We start from the raw sequence: 16,356 nt of genomic DNA, 5'->3' as shown, positions 1-16,356 counted from the left end.
ATTTTATTTACAAATATACAAAACATAAAAAGAATAATCAAAACAGATAACGGTTAAATCTTAGTATAGTATACTATATAACAGTTTATAAACTCGGGATGTGACTCACACGGAATGTGACGTGAACCTGGCTTCCCCATTGACTTTGCTTGTCAGGAGGTCCCAAAAGGGGATCACATGACTCCCAGACACTGTGACCGTCAGAAATGTGGGTCAGCCGCAAAGCATCGGAATGTCAATCACGTGACCCTGGGGATGCTGCAAGGGTCATAAGGGTGGACAATGGTCCTGAGTCCCTTCTTTCTACAAACGGTCTCTGAGGGAACAGTCGTCAGTTGAGGGCTGCCTGGATTGATGCCCCCAAGGCGCCTCTAGACCGAAAGGCCTTTTCCTCACAGGGGCCACACAAGGCCCAAAGCCCTTCAAGACGCTTCCCAGAGGAAGGGGGGACAGAGGCAGGAGGGGGGGAAGGCCTCCCTTCTCCCCAATCTGTGGCCATCCCCGGACCCCAAATAGTCGCCACTGGCAAAAATAGTCAGATTGCATTGAGACATGTTTCTTAAGTTTAAGACATTGCATTCGGAGAAATGTAGTGAAATTGCACTCTGGATAAGTATTTCTCCATGTGTCCACATCTGCATATTCTTATATCTATTTATTTATTTCTAAACAAACATGTTCAAAAGGCCTTCTGAGAATGGGCCTAAAAAAAACATGAGATGGGTCTTTGTCAGCTTTAGTTGTCCAACTCACTGCCTGAGGAGGTCAGTTTTGACTTAACAGCCAGAGCACAGACTGCCCCTACAGGCAGTGAGATGGACAGCTAAAGCATGGAAAAGCCCAGGAAAATAAGGTCCCTGAGTGCTTACTGTGGAATTGTGGGAGTTGAAGTCCACTCATCTTCAAGTTGCTAAGCTAGCCAGTTTTTTTCTAACTTCTCTATGGGTTTGTGTGTGTGTGTGTGTCTATTTGTGTGGCTGTATGTGTGTGTGTTTGAGAGAGAAAAGTTCTGGCAACTAGTTTTTCACCAAAGTTGCATCAGCCCTTTTGTGTGGAGCTTTGAGCTTTAATGTTCAAAATAAAGTTAAATACATGTTGGCTTTAACTCAGCAGGCAGCTATTTCAGATCTGTGAGATGCTCTGGCATTAACTGGCCCCTGGGATTTTGTCTTTATGCCAAAAGATCTGAGATTTATTTGTTTCTTCAGCCACAGTTGCCGTGTATTCCCTCCAGGGTCAGTTTCAAGCATGAAGCTCCCAAACCTTTCAATTCTAGATGACCAATTTAATTCCATCTCTGCTCCTGCCATTATGAGCCATATGGGGATTATTTCCCTTTCATTCCTCTCCTGAGAATTCCCCAAAAGTTGAATTATCCAGGTATCCCTCCTGAGTGGGTGAATTATGATCAATGTTTCAGCTCTGCTCTTGGGCTGAATCCTCCGGGGGAGACTTTGGGCAGAGAAATATGGAGTTTCAAGACAGGCAGAATCTGTACTCTTGCAGGTACATCTCTCTCCTTTCCAGGTGAAGCTGTGTTTCAATCAGGAAAGCAACTGCATCATATTCCACCTTCTGAAATCCTTTGAATCCTTCTAATTCTTCTTTAAGAACAGGAAGGAGAGTGATTGTGTCACCCCATGAATTATGCTCCTGCTTCTGCTTCTCATACCGCTCTTGTTCCATACAGACTCTGGGAAGCTGAGAAGGAAATGCCCACTGAGTTTCGAGCACCAGGATGGAAAACAACCACAGAGCTTTTACAGCCCAGGAGACCATCACATTGGTATAGTCATCACTGGAGATGACACATTGCATGCAAAGCGGCTTTTCAACATGGCTCCTTCTCTTCAGTTTGTTTTCTATGATCTGTAAGTCATTCTAACATTCTCCTTCTTTTCTGTCCCCCTCCCCCGCCATTTATTCCTATATTGAAGAATATGTCTAATTTCCTGAATGATTTTGATTTCCACAGCTTCCCACTTTTGTCTGATTTTGTGAAAGAGACTGAAATCCAAAAAGGTATCTGACAAAAAGCTGAAAGGGCTGCAGATTATTGTCCTCTCTCTGTTCAATCTTTAATTTATCACTTGAATAATCAATTTTATTTGAAGTAGAGGGGGAATCAGTTGTAGTTGCCCTACCTCAGCCAATTTCCATACTTCTGTAACTGATCATAAAATACCAGTGTAGCAGAATACTTTTCACAACCATGTATACTTTTTAAAACCATGTATACTTTTTAAAACCATGTACACCTTTTACAAACTTCAAACTTGACAGCTTTAAGACTTGTAGACTTCAACTCCCAGAATTCCAGTCATGCTAGTTCAGAAATGTGGAGTGTTGGTGCAACATGGGCATGCCTTGGGAAGCCCATGATTGCTCTCGCAGCTGCATTCTGCACGATCTGAAGTTTCCGAACACTTTCAAAGGTAGCCCCATGTAGAGAGCATTACAGTAGTCGAACCTCGAGGTGATGAGGGCATGAGTGACTGTGAGCAGTGACTCCCGGTCCAGATAGGACCGCAACTGGTGCACCAGGCAAACCTGGGCAAACGCCCCCCTCACCACAGCTGAAAAATGTTTCTCTAATGTGAGCTGTGGATTGAGAAGGACACCCAAGTTGCGGACCCTCTCTGAGGGGGTCAATAATCCCCCCCCAGGGTTATGGATGGACAGATGGAATTGTCCCTGGGAGGCAGAACCCACAGCCACTCCATCTTATCCAGGTTGAGTTTGAGTCTGTTGACACCCATCCAGACCCCAACAGCCTCCAGGCACCGGCACATCACTTCCACTGCTTCGTTGACTGGACATGGTGTGGAGATGTATAACTTGGTATCATCCGCATACTGATGATACCTCACCCCATGCCTCCGGATGATCTCACCCAGTGGTTTCATGTAGATACCCCACAAGGGAGTAACCTCAAGGTCGACCTCTGATCCCCCACTAACACTGACTGCGACCGACCGGAGAGGTAGGAGGAGAACCACTGGAGAACAGTGCCTCCCACTCCCAACCCCTCCAGCCAGCGCAGAAGGATACCATGGTCGATAGTATTGAAAGCTGCTGAGAGGTCAAGAAGCACCAGGACAGAGGACAAGCCCCTGTCCCAGGCCCGCCAGAGATCATCCATCAATGCGACCAAAGCAGTTTCCATGCTGTAGCCGGGCCTGAATCCAGACTGCTGGGGACCTAGATAATCGGCTTCTTCCAAGGACTGCTGGAGTTAGAGCACCACCACCTTCTCGACAACCTACACCATAAAGGGAAGGTTGGAGACTGGACGGTAGTTATTAAGCTGGGCTGGGTCCAGGGAAGGCTTCTTGAGGAGGGGATGCACAAGTGCCTCCTTATAAGGAGCCAGAAAGGACCCCCTCCCCAAGGAGGCATTGACAATCTCCTGGACCCAGCTCCATGTCACCTCCCTGCTGGCCAAAACCAGCCAGGAGGGATACGGATCCAGTAAGCAGGTGGCGGAACTCACAGCTCCAATGGCCTTGTCCACTTCATCAGGTGTCACCAGATCAAACTCTTCCCAGACAGGTGGACAAGTACGTGCCCCAGTCACCTCGACTGACTCGTTGTCAGTCGACTCTGTTATCCAATTGGAGTCGAGGTCCAACCGGATCCGAGAGATTTTATCAGCGAAAAACATATTAAAATCCTTGGCACTACTCTGCAAGGGCTCCCCAACTCCCCCCTGGTTAAGAAGGGAGCGGGTCACCCTAAACAGAGCGGCCAGGTGGGATTCCGCTGATGCAATCAAGGCGGCATGATACGCGCATCTTGCCTCCTTGAGCGCCCCTTTGAAAGTGTTAATATGAGCTCTTACAAGTATTCCATCGGATTCGGACTTACTCTTCCTCCATCACTTCTCTAGACGTCTCTTCTGGTGTTTCAACTCCCGGAGCTCCTCGTTGAACCATGGAGCTCTACAGGGTCTAGTGCTGCAGAGAGGTCGCAACGGCGCAATCCGGTCAAGAGCCTCCGCTGCAGCCTTGTTCCAGGCCTCAGCAAGAGACTCCGCTGAACTGTGGATGAGTGCATCTGAAATAACCCCAAGCGCCCTCTGAAAGCCCTGTGGGTCCATCAGGCGTCTGGGGCGGAACTGTCTAATCGGTTCCACCTCTCTGCGGGGAAGGATTGGAGCCAGGAAGTCAAGCTGTAATAGAAAATGGTCTGACCATGACAAAGGCAACACCTTTAAGCCCCTATTATTATTTATTTATTTATTTATTATTTATTTATTAGATTTGTATGCTGCCCCTCTCCGTAGACTCGGGGTGGCTCACAACATAATAAAACAGTTCATAACAAATTAATAATTTGCAATTTAAAATATTTTAAAAAACCCCACTATTAAGCAGACATACGTACAAACATACCATACATAAATTGTATAGGCCTGGGGGAGATATCTCAGCTCCCCCATGCCTGACAACAAAGGTGGGTTTTGAGGAGTTTACAAAAGGCAAGGAGAGTGGGGGCAGTTCTAATCTCTGGGGGGAGCTGGTTCCAGAGAAGGCTCTTCCCCTGGGGCCCACCAAATGACATTGTTTAGTTGACGGGACCCAGAGAAGGCCCACTCTGTGGGACCTAATCAGTTGTTGGGATTCGTGCTGCAGAAGGCGGTCTCGGAGATATTCTGGTCCGATGCCATGAAGGGCTTTATAGCTCATAACCAACACTTTGAATTGTGACTGGAAATTGATCGGCAACCAATGCAGACTGCGGAGTGTTGGTGTAACATGGGCATACCTTGGGAAGCCCATGACTGCTCTCGCAGCTGCATTCTGCACGATCTGAAGTTTCCGAACCCTTTTCAAAGGTAGCCCCATGTAGAGAGCATTACAGTAGTTGAACCTCGAGGTGATGAGGGCATGAGTGACTGTGAGCAATGAGTCCCGGTCCAGACAGGGCCGCAACTGGTGCACCAGGCGAACCTGGGCAAACGTCCCCCTCGCCACAGCTGAAAGAGGGTTCTCTAATGTGAGCTGTGGATCGAGGAGGACGCCTAAGTTGCGGACCCTCTCTCAGGGGGTCAACAGTTCCCCCCCCCCCAGGGTGATGGACGGACAGATGGAATTGCCTCTGGGAGGCAGAACCCACAGCCACTCCGTCTTGTCCAGGTTGAGTTTGAGTCTGTTGACACCCATCCAGACCCCAACAGCCTCCAGGCACCGGCACATCACTTCCACTGCTTCGTTGACTGGGCATGGGGTGGAGATGTGCAACTGAATATCATCTGCGTACTGATGATACCTCACCCCATGCCCTTTGATGATCTCACCAAGTGGTTTCATGTAGATATTGAATAGTAGGGGGGAGAGGACTGACCCCTGAGGCACCCCACAAGGGAGTAACCTTGAGGTCGACCTATGACCCCCCACCAACACCGACTGCGACCGACCGGAGAGGTAGGAGGAGAACCACTGAAGAACAGTGCCTCCCACTCCCAACCCCTTGAATTGGTGCAGAAGGATACAATGGTCGATGGTATCGAATGCCGCTGAGAGATCGAGAAGCACCAGGACAGAGGATAAACCCCTGTCCCGGGCCCGCCAGAGATCATCCATCAATGTGACCAAAGCAGTTTCCGTGCTGTAGCTGGGCCTGAATCCTGACTGCTGAGGCCCTAGATAATATCCCTAGAGAAGCTTGTTATTCGCCCACCCCCTTTTTCTCTCTCTCTCTCTTTAAAAGAAAATAACCTGGTGGAAAGCTAGCCATCCCCATCTGAACTCAAACCCCAGCTGACCTCAGGTGCCTAACCTTCCTCAGATCTTCCTTACATTGCAAGTAGAGCAATGGAAAAAACCCTGCAAAGACTTAGGGCTTGGAAAACATTCTTCTTTGCAGAGAGTAACAGTGAAAGAGCTGGAAGAAACTTACTCAGAGCAAGATAGAGTAATGAAACGTACCCTGCAAAGACTTAGGGCTAGAAAACCTTCTTCACAGAGAGTAACAATGAAAGAGCTTGGGTACATTAATAGCACCTGGTTAGGGCTGGAAATAAATATCTGGAGCAGGTAAAGCAATGAAAAACCCCCCATACAAACACAGGTTTTGGAATACATTCTTGGCAGAGATTAACAATGAAAGAGCTTGCAAGCAGTAAAAGCTGGGAACATTGTTAGCACCTGGTGGGGGCTAGAAAGAAACATTTGGAGCAAATGGAGAATTAAAAAAAATCAAAGGCAGGATTTGGAATACATTCTTGGCAGAGATTAACAATGAAAGAGCCTTCAAGAGCCTGTAAGGTAAGAGCTGGGAAGACCGTTAGCAGTTAGTTAGGGATGGAAAAAAGCTACATTCAGTGTATAAGATGCACCCTAATTATCAGCCTATTTTAGGGAGGAAAAAGGTGTGTCTTATACACCAAAAATACGGTGTTTGTTGTTTGCTATCAATCATAATAACATTTTTTTTACAATAGGAATTTTTATGATTTTTCCTTTCGCTTAAAATTAATTTTCAACATTCAACTGATCAACAAGAATTCCCAGTTCCTGCACAACCTCACACTTGGCTGCAATATCCATGACAACTATATGAGCACTTTCCACACTTCAGATGCCTTGCTGGACATTCTCTCCACTGGAGAAGCCAATGTCCCCAACTACGGCTGTGGAAGGAAGGAGAACCTTCTGGCTCTTCTTGATAGAGCTGACAAGGATATCTCCATCCAGATGTCAACATTAGTAAGCACCTACAAAGTCCCTCAGGTTTGTGTGTGTTTTTCTCCATCTGGTAAGTGATGGATGATGGTGGATGAGCAACAGATGCAATCATGTCTTCTCCATTGAAATCAAGAGCTGCTTTTCTTCATATTAGCAAAAATGTCAATGTTTTACCCATTGTGTTCATGTTGAAATTAATTATAAAAGGCCTAAAATACAAGCAATATATTCCATGGAGAAGACATTCTACCAACCATTTAACTCATCAAAAAATATCCCTGGTTGTTGAGGCCTCTATTTGTATCTTAATTTTCACATATAAATAAGACCTGCCCTATCCACTCGGATTGAAGTTGGCAATGATAGCATTTTATTTATCTAAAATGTGGAATAAAAAGGACTGTAGCAATTATAGACCAGATGGACTAGCAGATATTGTGGCTAAAATTTATGCCATGATCCTCTTAGTTAAACTTGAAAAAATGCATTCCTGGCAGAAGAACCAGAAGGTTTTAGGTAGAGTTAAAAGCTATATAGACTTTATAAGAAATAATGCATTAGTTAATAATCATATATTGGCTCAAATTGGTCTTGAAATATCTAATCTATATCAGTGAGGTAAAAGAAAGTTTGTAGGCTTTCTAGATTCTAGTGCAACATTTGACTCAATGAACAGAGAAATATGATTGAGAAAATGGATTGCCCTCAAAATGGAACTCAGATTGTTGGCCCTGATCAAAGTCGTTGTTTGAGAGGGAGGTTTGGGCTCAATGGAGCCACGAGAAGAAGGAGGAAAGGAAAGATGCATATTTGAACCCTTGTTATTCAGTATAAATATGAATGACACTAGGAGTAATGCAGGATTAAAAAGAAGATCATAAATAAATAAATATTTCATTTTTTGAAAAAAATTAGTAAATTAGTTACCAGTGAAATGTAGTGCACATAGTATAAAGCACTTGGATTTCAGAAAGTCTTTAAAAGTAAACTAGAACCTACTTCTTGGTAAGCTAAAAATATGTGGGATAGAGAGCATCATGCCCAGATGGAGTCAGCCTGTGGTCCTCAATGGAACTACGTCTACATGGAGGGAAACCAGCAGTGGGGGACCCCAAGGTTCCATTTTAGGTCCAGGACTCTTCAACAACTTCAACAATGATTTGGATGAGAGGAGAAATGGGGAAATCATCAAATTTGAAGACAACACTAAAGTGACAGAAATACCCAAACCCCAGAACAGCGGTCCCCAAACTACGGCCCGCGGGCCGGATGCAGCCCGCTGATGCCATTTACCTGGCCCGCGGCAGCCTACAAGATTTTACCATCTATATACAGTACTAAGTTCCCGAATCTCCCCTCCACTCTGCTGCTGAGCGTCTGGCGGCGGCAAGGAAGAGGAAAGCCAGGGGGCGAGGAGGAAAGCACCCTATGGCAGAGCAGCAATAGTTCCTCTCCCTAAAGGCGAGAAAGAAATTGGCCAATTGCTTTCCACCCCGCCCCCTGGCTTTCCGCCTCCTCCTTCTCCAGAAGCCCTGCATGAGCGTCTGGAGGGGGCAGTAAACAAGCCATTATGATCCCCCTGCGCACTAACTTGTAAACGGCCATGCCATCCCGGATCGCAGGGAGGAGAGCTTTTCCCTGGCCAGGCGATGGCGAGGCCCTTCCGATGCTTGCTCACCACCCAGGCCCCGTGCTTGGAGCTGGGGGCGATGGGCCTAGCCTCGGCTTACTTGGCCCCGGCGCGGCCGAAGCCCCCAAGCTGAGCTTCCTTTGGCTTCCTTCGAGGCAAAGCTGCAAAGCTCACCTGCCACCTCGAAGGAAGCCAAAGGAAGCTCAGCTCAACGAGGACCGGCTGTTAGTCCCTTGAAGCTCAAGGGACCAAGAGCCGGTCTTTCTCGGGGCTGAATTGTTGCTGCCTCCGGGCGAAGGGATCTCCTCGGTGGGCGGCCTCGGAGGCTGCAGCAACGCAGCTCCGAAAAGGACCAGCTGTTGGTCCCTTGAAGCTGCCGCCCACTGGAGAGATCCCTTCGCCCGAACGGAGGTGGCGGTGGCGGGCTCAAGGGACCAAGAGCCGGTCTTTCTTGGGGATGAATTGTTGCAGCCTCCGAGGCCACCTCCGGGTGAAGGGATCTCCTCGGTGGGCGGCCTCGGAGGCTGCAGCAACACAGCTCCGAAAGGACCGGCTGTTGGTCCCTTGAACCCGCCGCCACCGCCGCCTCCATTCGGGCGAAGGGATCTCCGCAGTGGGTGGCTGCAGCTTCAAGGGACCAACAGCCGGTCCTTTTCGGAGCTGCATTGCTGCAGCCTCCGAGGCCGCCCACTGAGGAGATCCCTTTGCCCCGAGGCGGAGGCGGCCTCAGAGGCTGCAACAATTCAGCCCCGAGAAAGACCAGCTCTTGGTCCCGTCTTGGAGCTTCTGCTTGCAGACGACTGCCCCGCAGCATGTTGCAGGGGAGAAAAAAAAAGAAGAGAGGAAGGAAGAGAGAAGAAAAGGAGAGAGAGAGAAAGAAAGCAAGAGAGAGAGGGAGTGAAAACAAGTGAGAAGGGGAGGGAATGTGAGAGAGAAAAAGAGAAAAATGAGAAAATGATGGAGGGAAAGAAGGAGGGAGAGGGAAAAAAACAAATGAGGAAGAAGGAAAAAAAGGGTGAGGGAAGAGAGAAGTGGGAAGGAGGGAGGGAAAGATGGAGAAATGGAGGGAAAAAGAAGGAAGGAAAGGAAGAAGGAAGGAAGAAGAAATGGAGGGAACAAGGAAGGAAGGAAGAATGAAATGAATGGAGGGGCGGAGGAAGGAAGGACCTTTTGGGGGGGGTTGTAAATTTTTTTTAATTTTTCTCTCAACATACATTCAAACAATACAATGTACCATCTAATTTTCCTGAATAATATGTCAGTAACTAATATCAATCATCAAAAAAGTTGCAAAAGTTTCTTTTTCTAATGTTGTCATCCAGGTACATAATTTTCTTTTAATTAAATTCCCTCCTTAATGTTCCTTCAAAAAGTACAACACCAATTATATTTCTAACTTATTAACCATTATGCCAAAGTGCTTCCTTCTTTCTTTATATATTTTTCTATAAATATTTTTATACATTTTTCTATAAACCAAGAAAACCTTGTATAGCCAATCAGATGTTAACAAAAGAAAATTATAAACAAAACAAACATGTATGAATTTCAGACTTCTTCCCCCCCTCTAAATAGTACATTCCCATTTTGTTTTTTTACGTTAAAATAAGGTATGTGCAGTGTGCATAGGGATTTATTCATAGTTTTTTTTAATAGTCCGGCCCTCCAACAGTCTGAGGGACAGTGAACTGACCCCCTGTGTAAAAAGTTTGGGGACCCCTGCCCCAGAAGATAAGGTGAAGATCCAGATTGATCTACATAAACCTGAACCCTGGGCTTATGTAAAAAAATGAAATTTAATGTAAGAAATGTAAGGTTTTACACTTAGGCTAGAAAAACCAAATGTAAACTTTCAGATTAGGTGAAACCTATTTGAATTGCAGCAACTACGAGTGGGATCTTGGAGTCTTAGTGGACAATCACTTAAAAATGGACCATCAATGTGTGGCACCAGCCAAAGAAGCCAAAAACTTTTCCATCAACAGATGGATAAAATCAAGATCATGTGAAGCATTAGTATCGCTTTATAATGCCTTTGCAAGACCACACTTGGAATACTGCATCCAATTTTTATCACCATATTATAAAAAAGATATAGAAACAAAGATGATTGAGGGTCTGGAGATGAAAACTTATGAAGAACAGTTGCAGGAATTGGGTATGTCTAGTCTAGTGAAAAGGACTTTGAGTGACTGAGAGGAAAATGTAAAGATGGTTTATTTTGTATAAAGAAGGGAACCAAAGTGCAGCCATATTGTGATCAAGTTGTCTTTTATGCTCAAATGGCCTTTCCCCTGTACCATTAGATAACCATGTGTGCGAAGCAGTATTATGAACAAATATTGTATTTTTAGCTCATTGTGTGAAAAACAGGATATAAAAACTGGGCTAGTCCCTAAGTAAGAGGGAATAAAACATTAAGAACCTATGCCATTGCTCACGTCATGACTTATGGGTGTGTTCAGTATACTGGGAGTATTGTTGATTTGGTATAAAAATGGATGTGTGAAGATGTCAATTGCCTTCTTCAGGTGTGATTCTCTACCTGAGTTGGCCTCTCCTTGATTAACAAGATAGTAAACGTCTCTTCCTGTTCACCTGGCTCCTGTGTCATTATTTTTCCTTTTCTCACAGTGACATGGGACTGTTGGCTGCTGACCCAGCCAGCGGTGTTTGCGGCGGGGAATGGGTGACAAGGAGGCCGCCATGTTGTGGGCGGGGTGGGCGGTCTCGCGTGAGGGAGCGAGATCGCCCAGGTGACAAAAGTGGCACGCAGGCACCGGTTGGCTTGTTGACGGGCTGGGAGAGGGAGGTATATAGGAAGCCTCCTGCCGACGCCACCCCCTTTTGGCTGGCTCTGTGAAGCCAAAGACAGCCGCCCTCCCTCCCTCTGTTATAGGGTGCATATGATGGGTCGCCTCTTGGGGGTCCGAGTATGAATTTTTTGTGGTGAAGAAGAATTGGCTTCAAATTGGGCATTTTTTTCGCCTACTCCACTCTGTGAGTTAGAGGGTGGTTCGGGTGTGTTCTTCCACCTAGTTACATCAACACCCCCTGTAGTCACTTGGGGACCGGAAGGGGTGGAAAGACCCGTTGTACCTACCTGAACGGTCTTCTCGATGCACTGGAAGGAGAGTCCAACATGGGTATTTAACCAATCCTATTGGTAGAGACTGAGTAAAAAATTTACATAATAATAGGTACCGCCCCCTTGCAGTCCCCCCATGAGCTCAGTTTAAAAAACGAAAGGCACTTAAGAGGATAACCAATTTTTATTAACCAATGTAATAACTCATGAACCAACCCAACCTCCGGTGTCCCAGAACTTCAACTACCGGGTGGGTTTGGACTCTCCTTCCAGTGCATCGAGAAGACCGTTCAGGTAGGTACAACGGGTCTTCTCCACTGCATCTGGAAGGAGAGTCCAACATGGGATATACCAAAGATCTTTAAAGCCCATGGGAGGGAGAAGGTCTAACTAGGGACTTAGGAGAAACACAAACTCTTTGAAGAACCCTCCTGCCAAAGGCCGCTTCCGCTGAAGCAAAGGAGTCCAACTTATAATGTCTAATAAATGTTGTAGGGGCTGCCCAGGTTGCAGCCCGACAAATGTCCTCTATCGATGCTTGAGTAGACCAAGCCGCCGAAGTCGCCGCACTCCTAGTTGAGTGAGCGTTCAATCCTTCTGGAACTGTGTGTCCTCCGGCCTTGTAGGCCTCCGAGATACAGTCCTTAATCCACCTACTGATGGATTTTGCCGATAGTCCAAGTCCCTTCCTATATTCAGAAAATGAAATAAAGAGAGTCTCAGACTTACGAAACTCCTCTGTCCTTCTAATGTAAATCTTTAGAGCCCTCCGGACATCCACCTTATGCCACAGTAGCTCCGATGGATGACTCCCATGAGAGCAGAAATCCGGAAGAATGAGTTCCTGCTTCCTATGGAACGCTGTATTTACCTTTGGTACAAAGGTGGGGTCCAAACGAAGAACCACCCTATCCGGATAAAAGACACAGAGGTCAGGTCTCACGGATAAGGCCGATATCTCCGACACCCTGCGCGCAGATGTAACAGCTACAAGGAAGGCTGTCTTGATGGAAAGTAGCCTAATTGGTATAGACCTCAATGGTTCAAAGGGAGGCTTAGTTAAGGCCTTATGTACCCACGTGAGGTCCCAGGATGGAAATCTCCTGACCGGTGGAGAATGTTTATTCGTGGCTCCTTTAATAAAGTCTCTGATCCAAGCATGCTGAGCCAAGGGCCGAGACTCCGGAGTCTGAATCATGGTGGCTAGAGCTGCCACCTGTCGTCTCAAGGTATTAGGGGCTAAGCCACGTTCCACCCCTGCTTGCAGAAATTCTAAAACAGTAATTACAGAAGCTTCCCTAGGGTCCCATAAATCTTTGTTGCAAAATTTACAAAATGCAGCCCAGGTCGCCTGATAAATCCGTGAAGTCGATGGGCGCCTGGCAGCCTGCATGGTATCTATTACCTTCTCTGGTAAGTCCAACTGGTTCAATTTATGCCTTTCAAGTGCCAACCTGTCAAGTGTAGCCATTGAGGATCTGGGTGCTTCAGATTCCCTTGGCTCAACGAGATGATCTGATCCGGGATCCTCCACGGGGGTGACACTGAAAGTTCCACCAAGTCCGCGAACCACGGGCGACGTGGCCAGTACGGTGCTAGTAAAATCACTTCCGCCTCCTCGTGAAGAATCTTCTCCACCACCCTCGGGATGAGATTCATGGGGGGAAAGGCGTACAGGAGACCGGGAGGCCAAGGAGACAGTAGGGCGTTGATCCCTTCTGCCCTTGGATCCGGAAACCGTGTGAAAAACCGCAGGAGCTGAGTGTTCTGGCTGCTGGCAAATAGGTCCACTAGGGGAACCCCGAACCTCTGGGTCAACTGGTAGAACAGGTCTGGATCGAGTTGCCACTCTGACGGGTCCAGGGTAGCCCTGCTGAGCCAATCCGCTGTGGAATTGCTGATCCCTGCGATATGTTCTGCGGTCAGCGACGCTAGATGGGTCTCGGCCCAGTTGAAAAGCCGCATAGTTTCCTCCATAAGACGCTGAGACCTTGTGCCTCCCTGGTGATTCAGGTGGGCCCTGGTTGCTACATTGTCTGTTAAGATAAGTATGTGTTTGCCCTTTACTAGGGGGGCAAAGGCCAGCAGGGCTAGAAACACTGCCCTTAGTTCTAAGAAGTTGATATTGACCGAAGCCAATTCCTCCACTGTCCATTGTCCTTGGGCCATATGTCGTCCCAGGTGGGCACCCCACCCGTATAAACTGGCGTCTGTGGTGAGAATGAGACGGTCTTGAGTGCGAAAGGGGGAGCCTTCCTGAATTGCTGCGGTGAGCCACCACTTCAACGACTCTCTGACTCTCTTTGGTAGGGAGATAATCCTTTGTGAGTGGCTGACCCTGGCCCTCTGAGCTGGTAAAAGAAACCACTGAAGGCCTCTTATATGGTGCCTGGCCCAGGGAACTATACCTATGGCTGACACCAACGTTCCTAGCACTTTCGACAACAGTGCCAGCGGGGCCCGTCTGAGGCGGATCAAGCCGGAGACCAGACGATGAATATTCTCCTGTCTCTCGGGAGAAAGGGTTACCTTGCCTGATATGGTATTGATGATGGAACCCAGGTGTTGTAGTCTGGTTGCCGGGGACAGCTGACTTTTCTCCACGTTTATAGTGAAGCCATGCGCTTCTAGTGTCCGTATTGTTCTGGCTAGGTCCTCTCTGGCCTGCTCGGGGGACCTGGACAAAATAATTATGTCGTCCAGGTAGGCCATCAGTCTGATAGAATGAGACCGAAGGCTGGCCGTCAGGGCGTCCAGCAACTTGGTAAAAGTCCGTGGGGCCGAGGAGAGGCCGAAGGGCATCGCCCTGTATTGGTAATGTACGCCTTCTGAACAGAACCTGAGAAATTCCCGGTGTGTCGGGTGCACAGGTACGTGGAGGTAGGCCTCCTTTAAATCTATTGAAGTCAACAGGTCCCTGGAACGTATTGAGGGAAGAATAGTCTGTAAGGAGTGCATGTGGAACCTCCTGTATTTGATGTAGATATTGAGTTGTTTCAAATTCAGTATCATTCGGTATCCTCCTGAAGTCTTGGGTACCAGGAAGATCCTGGAGTAAAATCCCCTGCCCACTTCTTGCCGAGGTACCTGTTCGATGGCTTGTATTTCCAGTAAATGGGCAATCTCCTTGCAGATCTGCTGCCTCTTGTGCAGGTCCCGAAGCCTCGGGCAACTTACAAAGCGATGAGGAGGAGGCCCCATGAATTCCAGACGAAGTCCTTCTGATACGGTGGCTAGAACCCACTTGTCCGAGGAAGTGAGCAGCCAGGAGGGGCTGAAGTGTTGCAGCTTCCCTCCTAAAGGTAGAGGCCCGGAGGAGTCATTTGGAACGACGATATCCCCTCTGGTTGCCTCCTCGAAAGGGCCGCCTGGACTGCTGGAAGCCTCTGGAACGATCCTGATAAGATCCGCGATCATTCCTGAATGATTGTTGGGAATATTGATTCTGGTGAAAACCTCTCTGCGCCTGTCCTTGTCCGGTAGAAGCATCCCAACGTGGGTTCTGCCGTCTAGTGTAGGGAGTAAAACGACGGTCCTGGCGTCTATTGGACTTAAGGAGGACCTTCCTCTTGTCCTTGTCCTCTATGAGGACTTTATCCAAAATGTCACCGAAGAGCATCGATCCCTGCAGCGGAGCTGATGCCAGGCGCCATTTTGATTTCAAGTCTGCTGGCCAATTTCTCAGCCACAACAGTCGGCATGACGACAGTGTAGTGGCCATGCCTCTACTGGCAAACTTAGCTGCGTGTAGGGTGGCGTCGGCAGAAAACTCAGCTGCGGCCTGCAGTTTGCTGATATCCTGGCGAAGTCTGGCCTCCTCCGGGCCGAGGCGTGACTGCAGCTCCTGGAGCCACATGACGGAGGCCCTGTTGAAGAAGGAGGCCGCGGCAGCCGCTCGGAAACCCCAGCCCGCCATTTGGTGGGTCTTGCGTAATAGGGTTTCCGCCTTCCTGTCCTCTGGTTTCAAACTCTCCCCCGTCTCTGACGGTACAAGGGCACTAGAAACCAGCGTGACTACCGGCTGGTCAATGGGGGGAAACTCCAAAAGTTTTTCCACCTCTTCGTCGAATGTGTAGAACTTGCGCTCCAAATTCGAAGGTCCCTGAGCCGCTGCGGGGTGCTGCCAGGGTTTTTTAACTCCCTCAACAAAGATATGCGAGGCCGGGATGTGGTCTGACTCGGGTTGGGGTTCTCGTAAAAGGGAAGCAGATGTCTTGCCGGTCTCTGCTTCTGGTGTCTTGGCCGCTCCTTGCAGGTCCATTACCTGCTTTGCCTTAAAAAGCAGAGTCCGAAACAGTGTGGGTTTAAACAGACCAGCCACTGGCTGCTGTTCTGGGGTGTTCTCATCCTCTGAGAATTCGTACTCTTTATCACTGTCCTCGCCAAAGTCCGGATCCTCTGAAAGAGACCCCAAGCCCGAGGGGGGCGGTATTGGCCAAAGGTTTCTTGCTTGAGTCTGAGGACGGTTCACCTGCTGACCTGTCCCGGCATTCACTCCTTGAGCATAGACATTTGCAAACATCTCCTGTAAATCTGGAGGCATGTGCTGCTACGAACCAGTCTGGGGGCGCAGGCCCGCCGCTGTAGGTATAAATGTAGCCGAAGGTGCCTGGGTGCCCCTTCTTGGGAGCCCGGAAGGTTCAGGCCTAGTCCAGGACAAGGCTGGAGACGGGGCCTGTGGCAACGACATGAACTGCCCCTCTGGGGACCAGTCACCCTCCTGTAGGGGCCCCAGGTGTCCAAAGGCTGACTGAGGGGTCCCAGGTTCAGGTGTGGTTGACTGCCTCTGAGTCAGTGGTACTGGTGAGGGGGAGGGGTGCAAGGCTGCCTCCAATTTCTTCTCTAGCGCTTTTATGCGCTTTTCTGCCTCTTTTAATGAGGCCACCGAAGCAGGGGACTGGGAGGGCTTTGACCTCTCCTTATCTTTCCCCTTAGCCTTCTCCTTGCTC

The 16,356-nt window shown here is 48.3% G+C and overlaps 1 protein-coding gene across 1 annotated transcript in view; it reads left to right on the top strand.

Moving 5' to 3' along the window:
* Positions 1–1,640: 1,640 nt before the first annotated feature.
* LOC139155137 (vomeronasal type-2 receptor 26-like) overlaps positions 1,641–16,356 on the top strand; it is a 66,094-nt gene continuing 51,378 nt past the window's right edge. Inside the window, exons 1-2 of the mRNA XM_070730221.1 lie at positions 1,641–1,786; positions 6,446–6,734. Coding sequence (XP_070586322.1) covers positions 1,641–1,786; positions 6,446–6,734 — 435 coding nt within the window. The remainder of the gene's footprint in view (positions 1,787–6,445; positions 6,735–16,356) is intronic.

The sequence above is a fragment of the Erythrolamprus reginae genome (genome assembly GCF_031021105.1).
Source record: "Erythrolamprus reginae isolate rEryReg1 chromosome 13 unlocalized genomic scaffold, rEryReg1.hap1 SUPER_13_unloc_10, whole genome shotgun sequence".
In the NCBI taxonomy this organism is placed as follows: Eukaryota; Metazoa; Chordata; class Lepidosauria; order Squamata; family Dipsadidae; genus Erythrolamprus; species Erythrolamprus reginae.
This window is presented reverse-complemented; position numbering and strand designations above follow the sequence as displayed.